This window comes from Canis lupus, chromosome 32 (genome assembly GCF_048164855.1).
Source record: "Canis lupus baileyi chromosome 32, mCanLup2.hap1, whole genome shotgun sequence".
Lineage (NCBI taxonomy): Eukaryota > Metazoa > Chordata > Mammalia > Carnivora > Canidae > Canis > Canis lupus.
The window spans coordinates 6,398,315-6,413,044 of NC_132869.1; the positions used below are offsets into that span (position 1 = coordinate 6,398,315).

The 14,730-nt window shown below is 32.9% G+C and overlaps 1 protein-coding gene across 11 annotated transcripts in view; it reads right to left on the bottom strand.

The window, feature by feature from the left end:
* The window catches only part of DPH6 (diphthamine biosynthesis 6), a 195,339-nt gene that overhangs the window by 67,672 nt on the left and 112,937 nt on the right, over positions 1-14,730 (bottom strand). For all 11 annotated transcript variants that reach the window (XR_012022425.1, XR_012022424.1, XR_012022427.1 and 8 more), the window contains one exon: positions 3,148-3,209. Coding sequence is in view for 3 of the 11 variants with exons in the window: in XM_072808441.1 (XP_072664542.1) it covers positions 3,148-3,209 (62 nt within the window). In the remaining 8 variants the exon portion in view is untranslated. The remainder of the gene's footprint in view (positions 1-3,147; positions 3,210-14,730) is intronic.

The following is a 14,730-nucleotide window of genomic DNA, read 5'->3' on the forward strand; positions in this document are numbered from 1 at the left end:
TGAGATAGAGACTAGTGGAAAATGAGCCTGAAAAATTGAGAGAATGCTGATCATATATAGTTTCAACAGTTATGATCTCATAGGAATTTGGATCTTAATATAATTGCAATGAGAAACTATATAAATTTTAAACAAAGCAGTGATATTATTCGATGTACACTTAAAAAAATTACTCTGGCATTTGTATGAATAATGGATCATAACAGGGCAATGCTGGAAGTAAGGAGACCAATTAAGGGTTAATAAAGTATTCCAGACAAGAGATGACTATCTTGTGGTGGTAGCAACAGAGATAGTGAGAAGTGTTTGTATTTAGAATATATTCTGGAGATAGAGCAGACAAGACCACCTAATGGGTTGGCCAGAGTATGTGAGGAAAAGTGGATTCTAAAGAATTTGAATTTGGGGCACCTGGGTGGCTCAGCAGTTGAGTGTCTGCCTTTGGCTCAGGTCATGATCTCAGGTTCCTGGGATTGAGTCCTGCATGGGACTTTCCGCAGGGAGCCTGCTTCTCTGCCTGTGTCTCTGCTTCTCTCTCTGTGTGTCTCTCATGAATAAATAAATAAAACCTTAAAATTTTTTTTGGATTTTAGCCAGTAAGCAAAGTTCTGAAGTGAGTGACATAATTACAGTAGAATAGATTAGAATAGTTATCTTGAAGCAGTAAGAAAAACGAATTCTTTAGAAAATAAAATAGAAGGTAGAGGTAAATTTGGAGTTGTCAAATAATACTCTAGAAGTGACAGGCACTGACCTAAGGTGATGACAAAAGGAATGGCAAAAAGTGATAGATATAAAGGCAACAATCAAGTTTGTGGAGATATAATTTGCATTGCCACTGGGCACTAGGGCTTAGCAAAGAAATCTGGGCTAGAAATATTTGGGAGTCATCAGAATATAGCTATTCTTTAAAGCCATGTGAGTGATTGAGATCACCCAGAAAAAGGTGACAGAGTGAAATGGGGCCTAGACTAGGAACTGGCAAAAGAGACTAAGAGTGACCAGAACAAAAGGAGACAAATTAGGAGAATGTGGCATCATGGATGCTGATGGAAGCATTTTAAGGAGTATTTATAACTGTTACATAAGGGCTAAGAAGTGTTGTTTGGGTTTGGCAAGATAGAGATCATGGGTGATCTTGGTCAGAGCTGTATCCATTTAGAGGTGGAAGGAGAAGCCAGACTCCAGGTATGTAAGGTGTCTGAGACATGAGGAAGCACTGATCATCAACATAGATAACATGTATGAAAATTTTGGCTTTGAAGCAAAGAAGAGAAGTAGCTAGAGGACTAACTAGAGTAGAGGGAGGGAATCTTTAGAATGGGAGAGACAGTGGCATGTTTCAATAATGATGTGAAGGAGACAGTAAGGAGAAAGAGGAGGAAGCTACTGGAAGGGGTGAGTGATTGCAGGTCTCTAAAAAGGAAGGTGCTAATGAGATCCAGAGCACAGGAAGAGTGTTAGCCATTTGTGGGAGGAAGTATACTTCTCCCAGTTACAGGAGGCAAAAATATGCCTGGGTGCAGTTAACAGGGGTGGTGCTCAGGGGCAGAGGGATTTCCAGTATGATGGGTTCTATTTTCTCTTTGTGAAGAAAGAAACAAACCATCCAATCAAAAGTGAGGCGAAAAGTGAAGCGGATTGGATTCTGAGGAGAGTTAGAGAAGGACTGAAATAGCCATTATAGAGAATGGGTAGGTAATTTTTCTAGAGCCATATAAGATTGCCAGGCCATGCTGAAGATTCAGTAAAATGATTTCTGCAATTTTTGTGTTTAAATATTCTATGATAATATTCAGGTTAACTCATAATCGACATCACGGCAATCCCAAAGCCTTAGATGCCTATTCTACAAAGAATTTCTGCATGTTTGACACCTGAACTCATAACAGCTTACAAAAAGCTCTTTTGCCAAAGACCCAGTCTCTCATTTCTGAGGTTCTCTTTCTTTTACTCCCATAAACTTAATTTCATTATTTATCTACATTGTTTTTTTTCAGAAGCAAAATTTAATCTGATAGGGAATAGATGTGAACATAGATACAATGTTAGCTATAGCACAAATTGCCGTGAGCAAAGTCCTATAAGAGGAGCATAAAAAGCAACCATGTCCATTTGATCAACTTAAATAAGTGACATCAAACTGTCTAGAAATCAAATATAATTTGTCGCAATTATATGCTCATTTCATTTTTATTTTTATCTTTGCTATTTGCCTCACATATATAAGACATTTACTGATGCTTAGTGAAAAAAAGAATGAACATTTCAGGGATTTCTAAGCATTTGGTACATATTGATAAGCCATAAAATAATCAAGTGCAAATAACTGAAAGACAATGTGAAAATCATAACGTTAGTAAAGGTAACTGCTACCCCATCACAGCAATTGTATTAACAATGTCCAGAGACAATGTTGATAAACTTAAGAGTAGGGAAGGGAAAGATGAGAACTTTTTAGAGGAGTTCAGTTCTTTCATAGAAATAGGGTAATTTTCTTTTTTTTTCAACGTAATTGTGAAATAAAATACTCTCATCATTATACGTCTTTAGTTGTCATTGCCATATGAATAATATTTGCCTGCAAATTCTCCCAGAATATAATAATAACAGTTAACAGAAAGAATGAAAATAACTAAATCTTTCTTTAAAATGTAGAACATGTTTAGGATTTGACAATGGTATGGGTTAAACAGCTGTTACTTGAAACCTTAAAATAATGTTTTGTTACTCTGCAAGTTAATTTCCTAATTGGTAAAAGACAAGAGGTTAGATTAGATCATCTCTGAAGGAAGTTCCTACTCATATTTCTGATTGAAAAGCATCTGATCACAGAGACCGTCAGCTACTTTAGGAATATAGTACATAGTATACAGTGTCCATGTTAATAAAAGAAATCTTCTGACAGAGTAAGTTTCCTTTTAGGTATAGCTTACTTCTTTATTCAGACTAACAAGCTGGGAATGATTTTCATAGTTAATTTTAGACATTTCCATATCCTCATAAGTTTAATTTTTTTACCAAACTATATCATGAATGTTATTAGAGTTTTTCCAAAATAAAATTCATTTTATAATCATCGTATCATGGCCTAATTTTTTTCTTCCTTTAGATGCCTATGTTTTGAGAAATAATATAAATTCTTACCTCTAAGAGATAAGGTTCCATTTGATCCAGAGTTTTTCCAAGATGCTTATCTGGATCTAAACCTGCCAAGAAAGATTAATTTTTTGTTAAGATAACTATCAGATTGTAAGTCTAAAGACACATTACCCTTCCCTTTGCCTCTCCTTGCATAGGAAACCAGTCTGTGTATATTTTAAATTGCTTTGATCCTAAAGTAAGACGTATTTTGCTAGTATTTATTTTTCTATTTCCCCTGGGTAACTGGTTTTCTTATTCCTGAAAAATAAGTTTCATATCAAATCACTTCATTGCACTGTGTCAACTTCCAGATTCATGGTTTTAACTCACTTTTGAGCAACTATAATTTGAATGGAAAAACAGGTATCATTTCAAAGATACCTTGGTATTTTAACTGTTATTTTACATGGACAACAGTTTTCTTATGTATCTCTGTTTTATCTAAACATCAAAATTCTTAGAGAATAAGAGTAGAAAATAGAAGAGTAGTAGACCATTATGCTTATATAAGTAATTCACTTCACAGGACACCATATTGATACAAATAATTGTCTTATCAAATTAAATGACATTTCATTTCAATGACCACTTGTGTGATAATGTATTTTCCAAGCCAAGATGGAGACAACTCTAAAAAATCATTATTGAACCAACAGCATATGTGCACAATCTTAGATAAAGATGTTCAACTATGTAGTACAATTTGTGTAGGTAATAAGGTATAAGCAGAGAAGTATGGGCAATAAATTCTTTCCACATACCAAAACTAACTTGTCAGGGAAGAAAAAGTCATATCACAAATCTGTTATGAAATGAAAGAATTTATTTTAGATATTATATCTACAATACATTTATATACTTACATTCATAATACATGTACTGGTTAACCTCATTTAAATAAGTTATTTTTATTTTTTATTGGCTTATATTATTTAGAATACATAAACTGATGAATAATTTTCTACTTCTAGTTGGATGCCTTTTTTTGGTAACATGATATTTCTTATCATCGCATATCAGAAGAAGGGAAGTCAGGCGAAGGTTGAGAACTCTTCCGTCACTGAGTATTTTCAGATGAAACTCAGAGCAAACAACTCAGACCAGTAGTACTAGATAGATTCTTCGTGTCAACACCCTTCACAGCCATCTTATTCTCATGGTATATTCACTAAAATTATAATTACAAGGAGATGGGTAAACATGTAGATGAACTAGTCCCTGACTGTCCAGTTCCTTTACTTCTACCATCACTTGGCAATTCAGTATTTAGAATAAGTAAATGAAATACATTGAAAGAAATAACCATGTAGTCAGATTTAATAAGCATTAATGTCATGCCATACTTCCTCTACACATTTTTTTTAAAGAAATAAACACTACCATCACAATAGAACATCACCATATATCTACTCTTAATCTATATCTTCTACCCTCTACATGGTAAACCACTCTTTTGAAGTTGGTGAGTTACTAATTATGCTTTTATAATTTTAACAAATGTATATATCAAAACAATATTTAGTATTGTTCATGAATATTAAATGTTTAAATGAATGATATAATCTTTTAACTTGATTTTTTTCAATTCACATTGTTTTTTTTTTTTTTTAATTCACATTGTTAATGAGATTTACTTACATCAATTACTATGGCTCAAAAAAAAAAAAAAAACAATTACTATGGCTCTGGTCCATTCATTTTTTCTATTGTATTCTATTCCATTATGTGGATATACCAGAATTTAATTCTGTATTTTCCAGTAGATGGGTATTTGGGCACATGATACTATATACAGAAAGCTCTACAACTCCACCAAATAACTGCTAAAATTGACATATGGATTTAGTAAAGATGCAGGGTATAAAATTAAAACACAAATAATCTGCCGCATTCCTATACACTTATAATGAGATAGCAGAAAGAGAAATTAAAAAATAATCCCATTTATAATAGCACCAAAAAGAATAAAATACCTATGAATAAACTTAACAAAGGAAGTAAAAGATCTATACTTCAAAAACTATAAATCAATGATGAAAGAAATTGAACATGATACAAACAAATGGAAAGATATTCCATGACCATGGTTTGGAAGAGCCAGCTTAAAATGTTAAATGTTAAAATGTCCATACTACCTGAAGCAACCTACGAATTTAATGCAATCCCTATCAAAATACCAATAACATTTTCCACAGAACTAGAACAGATAATCCTAAAATTTATATGGAACCATAAAAGACCTCAACTAGCCAAAGCAATCTTGAGAAAGAAGAACAAAGCTGGAGGTATCACAATTCCAGATTTCAAGATATACTACAAAGTTTTAGTGATAAAAGCGGTGTGGTACTAGTACAAAAGAGAGTTATATAGACCAATGGAACACAGATCTATAGTTACACACAACAAGGGAACAGATTGGAGAGCCCAGAAATAAACCCATAAGGTCAATAATGTCAATTAATCTATGACAAAGGAGGGAAGAATAAAGAATATACAATGGAGAAAAGACAGTCTCTAACAAATGGTGCTGGGAAAACCAGATAGTTACATGAAAAAAATGAAACTGGACACTTTCTTACACCATATACAAAAATAAAATGGATTAAAGACGTAGATGTGAGATGTGAATTCATAAAACTCCTAGAAGAAAAGCAATTTCTTTGACATCAGCTATAGAAACATTTTTCTAGTATGTCTCCTAAGGAAGAGAAAACAAAAGCAAAACCAAACTACTAGGACTACACCAAAATAAAAAGCTTTTGCATGGTGAAGGAAATCATCAACAAAACAAAAAGGAAGTACCAAGTAGGATATCTGCAAATGCTAGATCTAGTAAGGGGTTAATATCCAAAATATATAAAGAACTTTCATGATTGAACACCAAAAAGCCCCCACAAATAATCTGATTTAAAAATGGGCGAGAATCTAAATGGACATTTATTTCAAAGACATACAGATGGCCAACTGACAGGTGAAAAGATGCTCAACATCATTCATCATCAGGGAATTGCAAGTCAAAACCACAAGGTATCAATTTACACCTGTTGGAATAGCTAAAATAAATGACACAAGAAATAAGTATTTGTGAGCATGTGGAGACAAAGGAACCTTTGTGTATTGTTGATGGGACTACTAAATGGTGCAGCCACTGTGGAAAACAAAATCGAGGTTTCTGAAAAAATTTTATGTATTTGAGATCTATGTTGTTATGCGCATATACATTTGCAATTTCTAACTTTTTTATAAGATTATTCCTTTTATCAAGTAATGACCTATTCATCTCCATATATGATTTTTATCTAATATTCTATTTACCAATATTACAACACCAGCTTTACATTGTTAATACTCTACTGGCATATACTTTTCCATCATTTATTCTCAAATTTTCTGTGTGCTTTTGTTTTAGATGCCATTTATAAAATACAAATAATTGGATTTTAAAAAATTTTATCCTATCTTATAAAGACAACTCTAAGGAATGGAGTTTAATTATTTTACATTTTTAACATTTTATGTTATATGTCTGGACCTGTTTCTATCATCTTATAGATTTCCTGTTTTATTAAGCATTATACATATTTGTTCCTTATTTTCTGTCTCATGCTGTATTGAAAGGATTTTTGTGTTTGTTTTCTTATGAATCTTAGAATATAAATTTAACAATTTGTTTAGCACTCTTGTGAGAGAATTTACCATGTTTTCACTAGATATTAAGTAAGTCTCACTGTTTCATTTGTTATTACTGTTAACTTTTAGTTCCATCATTTTTGTCGAGAAAAATTAAGCCCACCCACATATTTTATAATGTCTGTTTTCACAATTGTTTCTCATTCATTTCTCCTGGAATTCAGTCTATTTCTCTGAAATCTATTTTTACTTTTTTACTAAAGATCTGTAAGTGGTAAAATCTCGTAGGTTTTAGATGTCTGACAATGTTCTATTTCACTCTCATTACAATAATAGTTTAGTTGCAATATATTAATTACGTTTTTAGAAATTAGTCATTCCTAATAAGATTTATGCAGTCTAATAGTGGTTCCCATACAAGGAATATTTTTTGTGTGCTAAATTGTAGTTTTCAATGTACTTGTGACATTCTGTAATTTTAATATAATGTGTGTAGGTGTTTACTTTTATTTATACTGTGTATTACCTAATATACACTTTGAATTCTCAAATTTATATTTTTCTTCAAGTATAGAAAATTTTCAGTCCTTGTATCTGCAAATATTTTTCCGCCTTTCCTTCTAATTTTTTTCTGAAACATCTATTACACAAATATTGCAATATCCCAATCTATCCTGCATATTTTTAAATTGCTCTTTAATTTTTTTTTCTGTCTATGTTGTCTTTTGGGTCAATTATTTTTTCCTGCTTCATTCATTCTCTGTTTTACTTGGCTCACCTACAGTTTATTCTGCCCACTGAGCTTTTTTTTTTTTTTTTTTTTTTAAGTGAACTATATGTTTCATTTCTAGTATTTCTAATTGGTTACTTTTCACATCACCTTGATGCAGTTTCATTGTGATTTATTTTTCTAATTGACTGCTTTTCTTTAATATTTTATTTTTCTTTATCTCTTTGAAGTTCTTCCTCAAATGGTACACTTTCAGTCTCTGCTTTCCCCCAGGATTAAAACCTCCCAATTGCTTTTGCCTGCTTTCTAACCCTTTGTATTACAGCCCCATGGTTAAGTGTATTGCTTATTGCTTACTATTTTGTGTATACTTAATTCTATTTCACAGAGATGTTTATAATGTTTTCTAGTACAGCTATGTCTTTAATACTTTTCCTTCATATATCATCTATTATTGCAGGCTTGGGGTGGGAATGTGGAAAACTTAATTTTTTTTTTAAAGATTTTATTTATTTATTCATGAGAGACAGGCAGAGACATAGGCAGAGGGAGAAGCAGGCTCCCTGCAGGGAGCCAAATTATGTGGGACTCGATCCCAGGATCCCGGGATCACACCCTGAGCAGAAGGCAGACATTCAACCACTGAGCCACCTGTCCCAGAAATGTGGGAAACTTAAATCATGAACGTTCAAGGTCAGCATGAATGGAAGTCATTTTTTATCTTTCCTTCCAATTCCTTGATTCTTACATAGTGGTTAAACAACATAACCTATGTCACTCAGCACTTGGGCACTAGGCTACACATCATTAATGTCATTTTAAAAGTCTCTCATGATTGAATTTAATAATTTGTTCTTCTTTGTAAGGATCTGGGAATAAATAAATGCCTGTCTAAAAGTCATGAAGGGAATTTAAGAGCATATGGTTTTACAAGGTAACCACTGGGAGATCATATTGATGATCTTCCCATTTTTCTTGTCGTCTTTTAATTCATTATAGAATCATCAAGTCTCAGCTCTAAACTGTTAACATATAGAAATAGTTGTTGCATTTCATTTCAGCGACTGCTGTATTCCATGATGGATAAGGTAATTTGGTTTGCCTTTAGGTAGGAGTCAGTAAAATATGCAAACATAAGCCACACTGGGCACATTTTTTTCCACATGAATCACACAGGTACACTATGCTAAAAACTCATTGACTATAGTCACAGAAATATTTTCAATTTATTTATTCCTAAGCTAAGCACTGAATATTCTATGGCACTAAAAATGTTCAATCAAAACTTAAAACTTAAAGATTTTCAAATATTTTCCTGAAACACATTATAGACCATTTAACTACAGTAGAAAATTACTGTAAAGCTATAAATAGCTAAGATAAAAGAGCTACATTTCTTTTTTTTCTCAATTAATAATGAAATAAGATGCATGTAGAAGTGTTTATAGTATGGTAAAAGGGTCTATGTCATGTTTAGTGAGTGTGGTAGGTACTGATATGATTCATGGTCTAAAGCTTTAGACATTTCACACAGGAAAGACAACCACTCAGTAACATTTCATAGAGAAAGCAATAGATGATCTCACTGGACATATAAAACCAAAACAATGGCAAGACCTGAGAAATAAACAATTTTGACACACTGTAAATTTATCAGAGGTTATATCTGGTGATTTTGGTAGGCTCCTTTTTTTTTTTTTGGTAGGCTTCTTTGGCATGGACAATGACTTCGAAGTTCTTATCTCATGATTTGATACTATTTGAATAGACTATAATTATTTTCTGGAAAGTGTCTAGGTTTTACAATGAATTTGTCTAGATTCAATATAATAGTCTACAGATTCTCTTGAATGGATGGATCTTTCTATTTAAATCAACACTGTATGTGATACACATTTGTGACAACTTGAGTCCCCTCTCCTGATCCTTTGTGCAATCTGTCTTTGCTTCCATTTTTCTATTTATTAGAAAGTAACAAATTATTGGGGATCTCATGATCACTGCTCATGACATGCCTATATGAAATTTCTAATGTTTTTAAAAAATATTTCTTGGATAAGATCCAGATTACCAGCAATTCAAACTACTCTCTTTGAGAAATCAATGGCCTAAAACCACTCTGATCTCAGAGATCTCTTCTAACTCACTTGAGACTATTGCATGTGGGATGATATTAGCTAGGGATGTGGTAGGAAGATTATTCATCTTATCTCAGAATATACTCAGATATGCAACTCTTCTCAAGAAATCTTTACTGCCTAGAACACTTATGATTCCATAAATATTAAACTACATGCAAATGAAAACTCTTCATAACTTATTTTTATAAATGTAATGAAAGACTGAATATTTAAATTTCTTACACTTTCACATATTTTTGAACAAGTTTCCTTATTTAGAAACATTCTAGCATTGTATTACAGTCTTTATGATATTTAATTTCTCTAAATGGAACAAGATTAATATTAAAATACTTTTAAAACAAGGATCTGGAGAAACAAATACCTTAACATGAACAAACTGTTAGCTTATCTAGATTATTAAGCTTGAGGATGTCTTTTATCTAATGTATTTTTGGTTTGGGTATTTTTTTTTTTTTAAGATTTATTTTAGAGGGAAAGAGAATCTCCAGCAGACTCTGTTGAGCATGGAGCCCAATGTGGGGCTAGACCTCAGGATCCTGAGATCACAACCTGAGCCAAAACCAAGAATCAACATTCAACTGACTGTGCTACCCAGGCACCCCAAGTTTGAGTATTTTTAACTAGATGATATGCATGGAGAATTCTAATGTTATTGAATGTCTCTCATAATTGAATTCTTCATAATTGAGAATACAAGGTCAGGGTCAGATTAGTATAAAAAATATATTTATCATTGGACTTATTTTTTAACTTTTATGCTTCAAATGGTTTAAAAAGAAACAGTTTAAATAATGAAGTCAATGTTTGAGTTAAAATTTAACACAAAGGTTAGACAACATTAATAACTTCTCAGTTTGTTTTACCAGTAAGAATCCACTTATATTTCTAAGTACCACTAAACATGCTCATATACCAATATATTTGTATTATATTCTATTACATACATATTCTATACCAAAGAGTCACTTTATGTATGTATGTATGTATGTATGTATGTATGTATATAAGTAATCTCTACACCCAATGTGGGGCTTGAACTCATAAACCTAAGATCAAGAGTTGCATGCTCTACCAACTCAGCCAGCCAGGCACCCCATATACAGAGCCATTTTAAAGTCTAAGAGTGTATAACAATACTTCAGTAATTTTTAAGCTATGTTATACATTCATTCTATTTTCAATTATTAAGCAATAGCTATTTAACTGGTATATGTAGTCAGTTCAGAACGCATATAATCTTCTCTTTCTTTAAATAAACCCCAGTATCTAGACCCAATACAATTTCAGTATAATTTAAAAATCTCTATCCTAATCTTTGTAATGCCATCATTCCCATTTTATTTTATATAAAATAGCATTATGTTGAAATTCTTTGAGGGGCTGTAATTCATGGGCTTTTTCAATGAAATTCAACTTTATCTAAAAGCTTCAATTAATCCCAGTCCTTGAAAAAGCTGTTTCTTTTTTTAGATTCATTCAATTTGGGTGTCTCTTTCCTTGTGAAGCCTGGGTCATGAATGGTCATAAACTGTGCTTCCCCAAAACCCTAACAGTCTACTTAATTTACCTCCTGAATCACCAAGTGGGAGAATGCAAGTCTCCAGGGATCTAACTCCCCTATGAAAATCTTTTTAATCATTGAGATTATATTTATTAATGTTAATATAAATATCAATATTAATAAAGAAGATGATTACAATCCATAAACCCCAGCATGCTGTTATATTTATGGTAAATTTTAACTCAAATACATACATAAGTTACTTAAAAGTTACTAACGAATTTTTCTCGAAAGTTCAGAAAAAATTTACACTAAATCCTGACACCGTTAGGTGTCATTTAATCATGTCTTACAGATATTCCTTGATGGAAGCTGGGTGGATGAATAAACCCACAACAAGACCTAGGCACTGGATAACTACGTGCAGAATTAAGAAATTAATTAGGAGGAAGAACCATAATTTGCAGAGCTGACATCTATTTTACTTTACCTTCATGTATCAATGGAAAGCAATTACAATTCAATTAAAATATTAAATTTTATTACTTTACTGACTGACCTTGAAGTTAATGCCAGTTTTATTTAATTGCATCATCTATGAATAAATGTTAACCCTACAATGTTATGCCCCATTATTTTCAATGCATTTTTCAACTTCTCAACTGAATTATATCAGTCAATTTATTATCTACTGTCATGAAAGCAAGTGGAAGTTTATTTCTTCAAGACAGCCCAATATATGATATGAGAGAAACATCACAAAATGTTTGATACTGCTATTTTTAAGAGAGTAAAGCAAAATGAATTGTGTTCTCATCTCAACTTTTGTAGTCAAGACTTTTACTGTAAAATCAGTAGGTGGTATTAGAAGAGATATAATCACTGTGAGAGGCAATTTCTAGTTTGCCTATAATTCTTGATAAATTCAGTGCAGACAAGAATGGAGCATCCCATGTATCTTCAAATGCTAAGCATGTGTGCGCACACACACACCACCTAATAATCATCTCTTCTTATTGCTACCAGATTGACCAGCCACCAGAATAAGTAGATGCCATTTAAAAAACTCTAATGGTTTTGTTCATAAATACAACTTCTTTTTGTTGTTTGTAGACTCCAGTTGAGCACACCATTATTCTATGAGCATTTTAGAAATAAAATGGTTAAACTTATGTTAAAATGAACAGATAAGAAAGACTGATTATGCGGTCTCCAAAGTAAAGATAAACTCACATATTCTGAAACTTCAGTATTTGGGGAAGGATCTTATTTCACTTTCCAAATCTTCCATTTCTACAATTAGACCACTTCCCTTAGAGGTTGTACTAGAACTCATCTCAACCTAACTTCTTTCTGAAATCTATTAATTGGTATTTTACTTCAGTGTAGGTAACATAAAGGAGACTCAGATACTTTATGGATTCAACTTTAAGATCCACGACATTCATAAAATGAGTGACCAATAAATCATACTAAGTATAATTATGCAGTTAATGATAATCAATACTTGCTGGTGATAGCACAAATGATTCTTTTTTCTACCTTTAAAAATATTAAACAGCTTTAACATGTAAAAAAATGAATCAAAAGTAAAAAAAAATACAAGTTTCAAACAGGAATCTTTTAAAGGGGGATTTGAAATATTAATTTCAGAAATATCTTTCTAACTTTTCATAGCACTACTGAACATGGTAAAGTACTGGAAATTGAAAGCAGCTCAGTATGAGAAGGGAGTGTTTGAAGTAGTAAAAGTTGAGGTAAAAAAGTAGACAAAAGCCAGATCGTTGGGCCTTGTGTTTCATCTTAAAGAATTTACACTTGAATACCAGGTCACAGAGAAGACAAAGAAATGCTAAGCAGAGTAATGACTTGCTCCAGTTTGACTTTCAGAAAGATAATTCTAGCTTCAGTCTGATTCCTTGGCAGGAAACAAGATTGAAGGCAAGAAGGCAAATAAAGGGGCTGCTGCAATAGTGAGACAGAATGTAACTGACAAGGCAACCTGTTGTATACAAAAGGAAAAGAACAGATTTGAGAGCAACATATAATAGGCAGGATATACAGGACTTGCTGATGAACTAGGTATGGGAGATCTGGGAAAGAGAAAAGGCAAGGATGGTTCTCAGATTTCTAACTGTGGACAAATTTAAAGATGGTGGGAACAGTTACTTCAGGCATAGGACAATAAGAGGAGGTTTGGGAGGGAAAATAAAGGCAGAATCAATTTAGACATATATTTGAGGTTCCAGAGAATCACTCAAGAAGAGATATCTAATTTGCAATTAAATACAAGGGGTTGAAATTCAGCACAGACATCGGGCTAGAAATACTAATATAGAAATAGAAGCTATGAGATGAAATTACTCAAGGAAGAAATGAAAAGTGAGAAGAGAAAATACAGGAAGAGCTTTGAGGAATATAAACTATTGACACTGTAGTCAGAGAGCTATCCAAAATGCAAATCTGATCTGGTCACTTTCATTTAAAAATCTTTCAACCATATTCTGGGGAAGATGGTTATATGAGCACTGGTTTCTGATTCTTTACTTTTCTTCCTGTGATGGTTAATTTTATGTGTCAACTTGAATGGTTGGTTCATGAGGTCCCCAGATTAAATATTGTTTCTGGGTATATCTGTGAGGATGTTTCTGGAGGATAAGACTGATATTTTAACCTGTGGTCTCAATGACCCACTGCCCTCCTCAATGTGGGTGAGGCTCAATCAACCCATTAAGAGACTGGGTAGAACAAGGCAGAGAGAGAGAGAGAGAGAGGAATCTAGCCCCCTTTCCCTGCCTCAGTGTTAGAACTGGGACATAATCAAATCTTCTGCCTTTGGACTTGGATATACATCACTGGTTCCCCTTATTCTCAGGTCGTCCAATTTGGACTAAATTATACCATTGTTTTTCCTGGGTCTCCAACTTTTAGGCAGCAAATTGTGGGACTTATCAGCTTCCATAATCATGTAAGTTAATTCTTAATAATATATCTCCTTTTACAACCTATTGGTTCTGTTTCTCTAAGGAACCTTGATTAATACATTTCCTAATACATTTCTCTATTCCAAACTCAAAAAAAAAAAAAATTCACTGAATAAAGAAGGAAAACATCAGGATTAAAACCACGCAGAACTTGAACTAAATTCTGCTTGAGTGAAGATGGAATCAAATTCAAAGGAAGACTATCCTAAGACTTTTCCAGTGAAAGAATAACTTGTTAGAAAAACAACCTAAGGGGACTCTGAAGAATTCTGGTAATAGCCCATATTTCAGATTTTACATTTTGAGATACAATTTCTCATCTGATTCTTTTTTTTAAAAGATTTTATTTATTTATTCATGAGAGACAGAGAGAGAGAGAGAGAGAGAAAGGCAGAGACATAGGCAGAGGGAGAAGCAGGCTCCACGCAGAGAACCTGATGTGGGACTCGATCCCGGAACCCCAGGATCACACCCTTGGGCCAAAGCTAGGCACTAAACCGCTGAGCCACCCAGGCATCCCTCATCTGGTTCTTAAAGTAAGTTTATACTGCCTATGACCTATACACATTTATATAAATTTGAGACATCAACTAATAA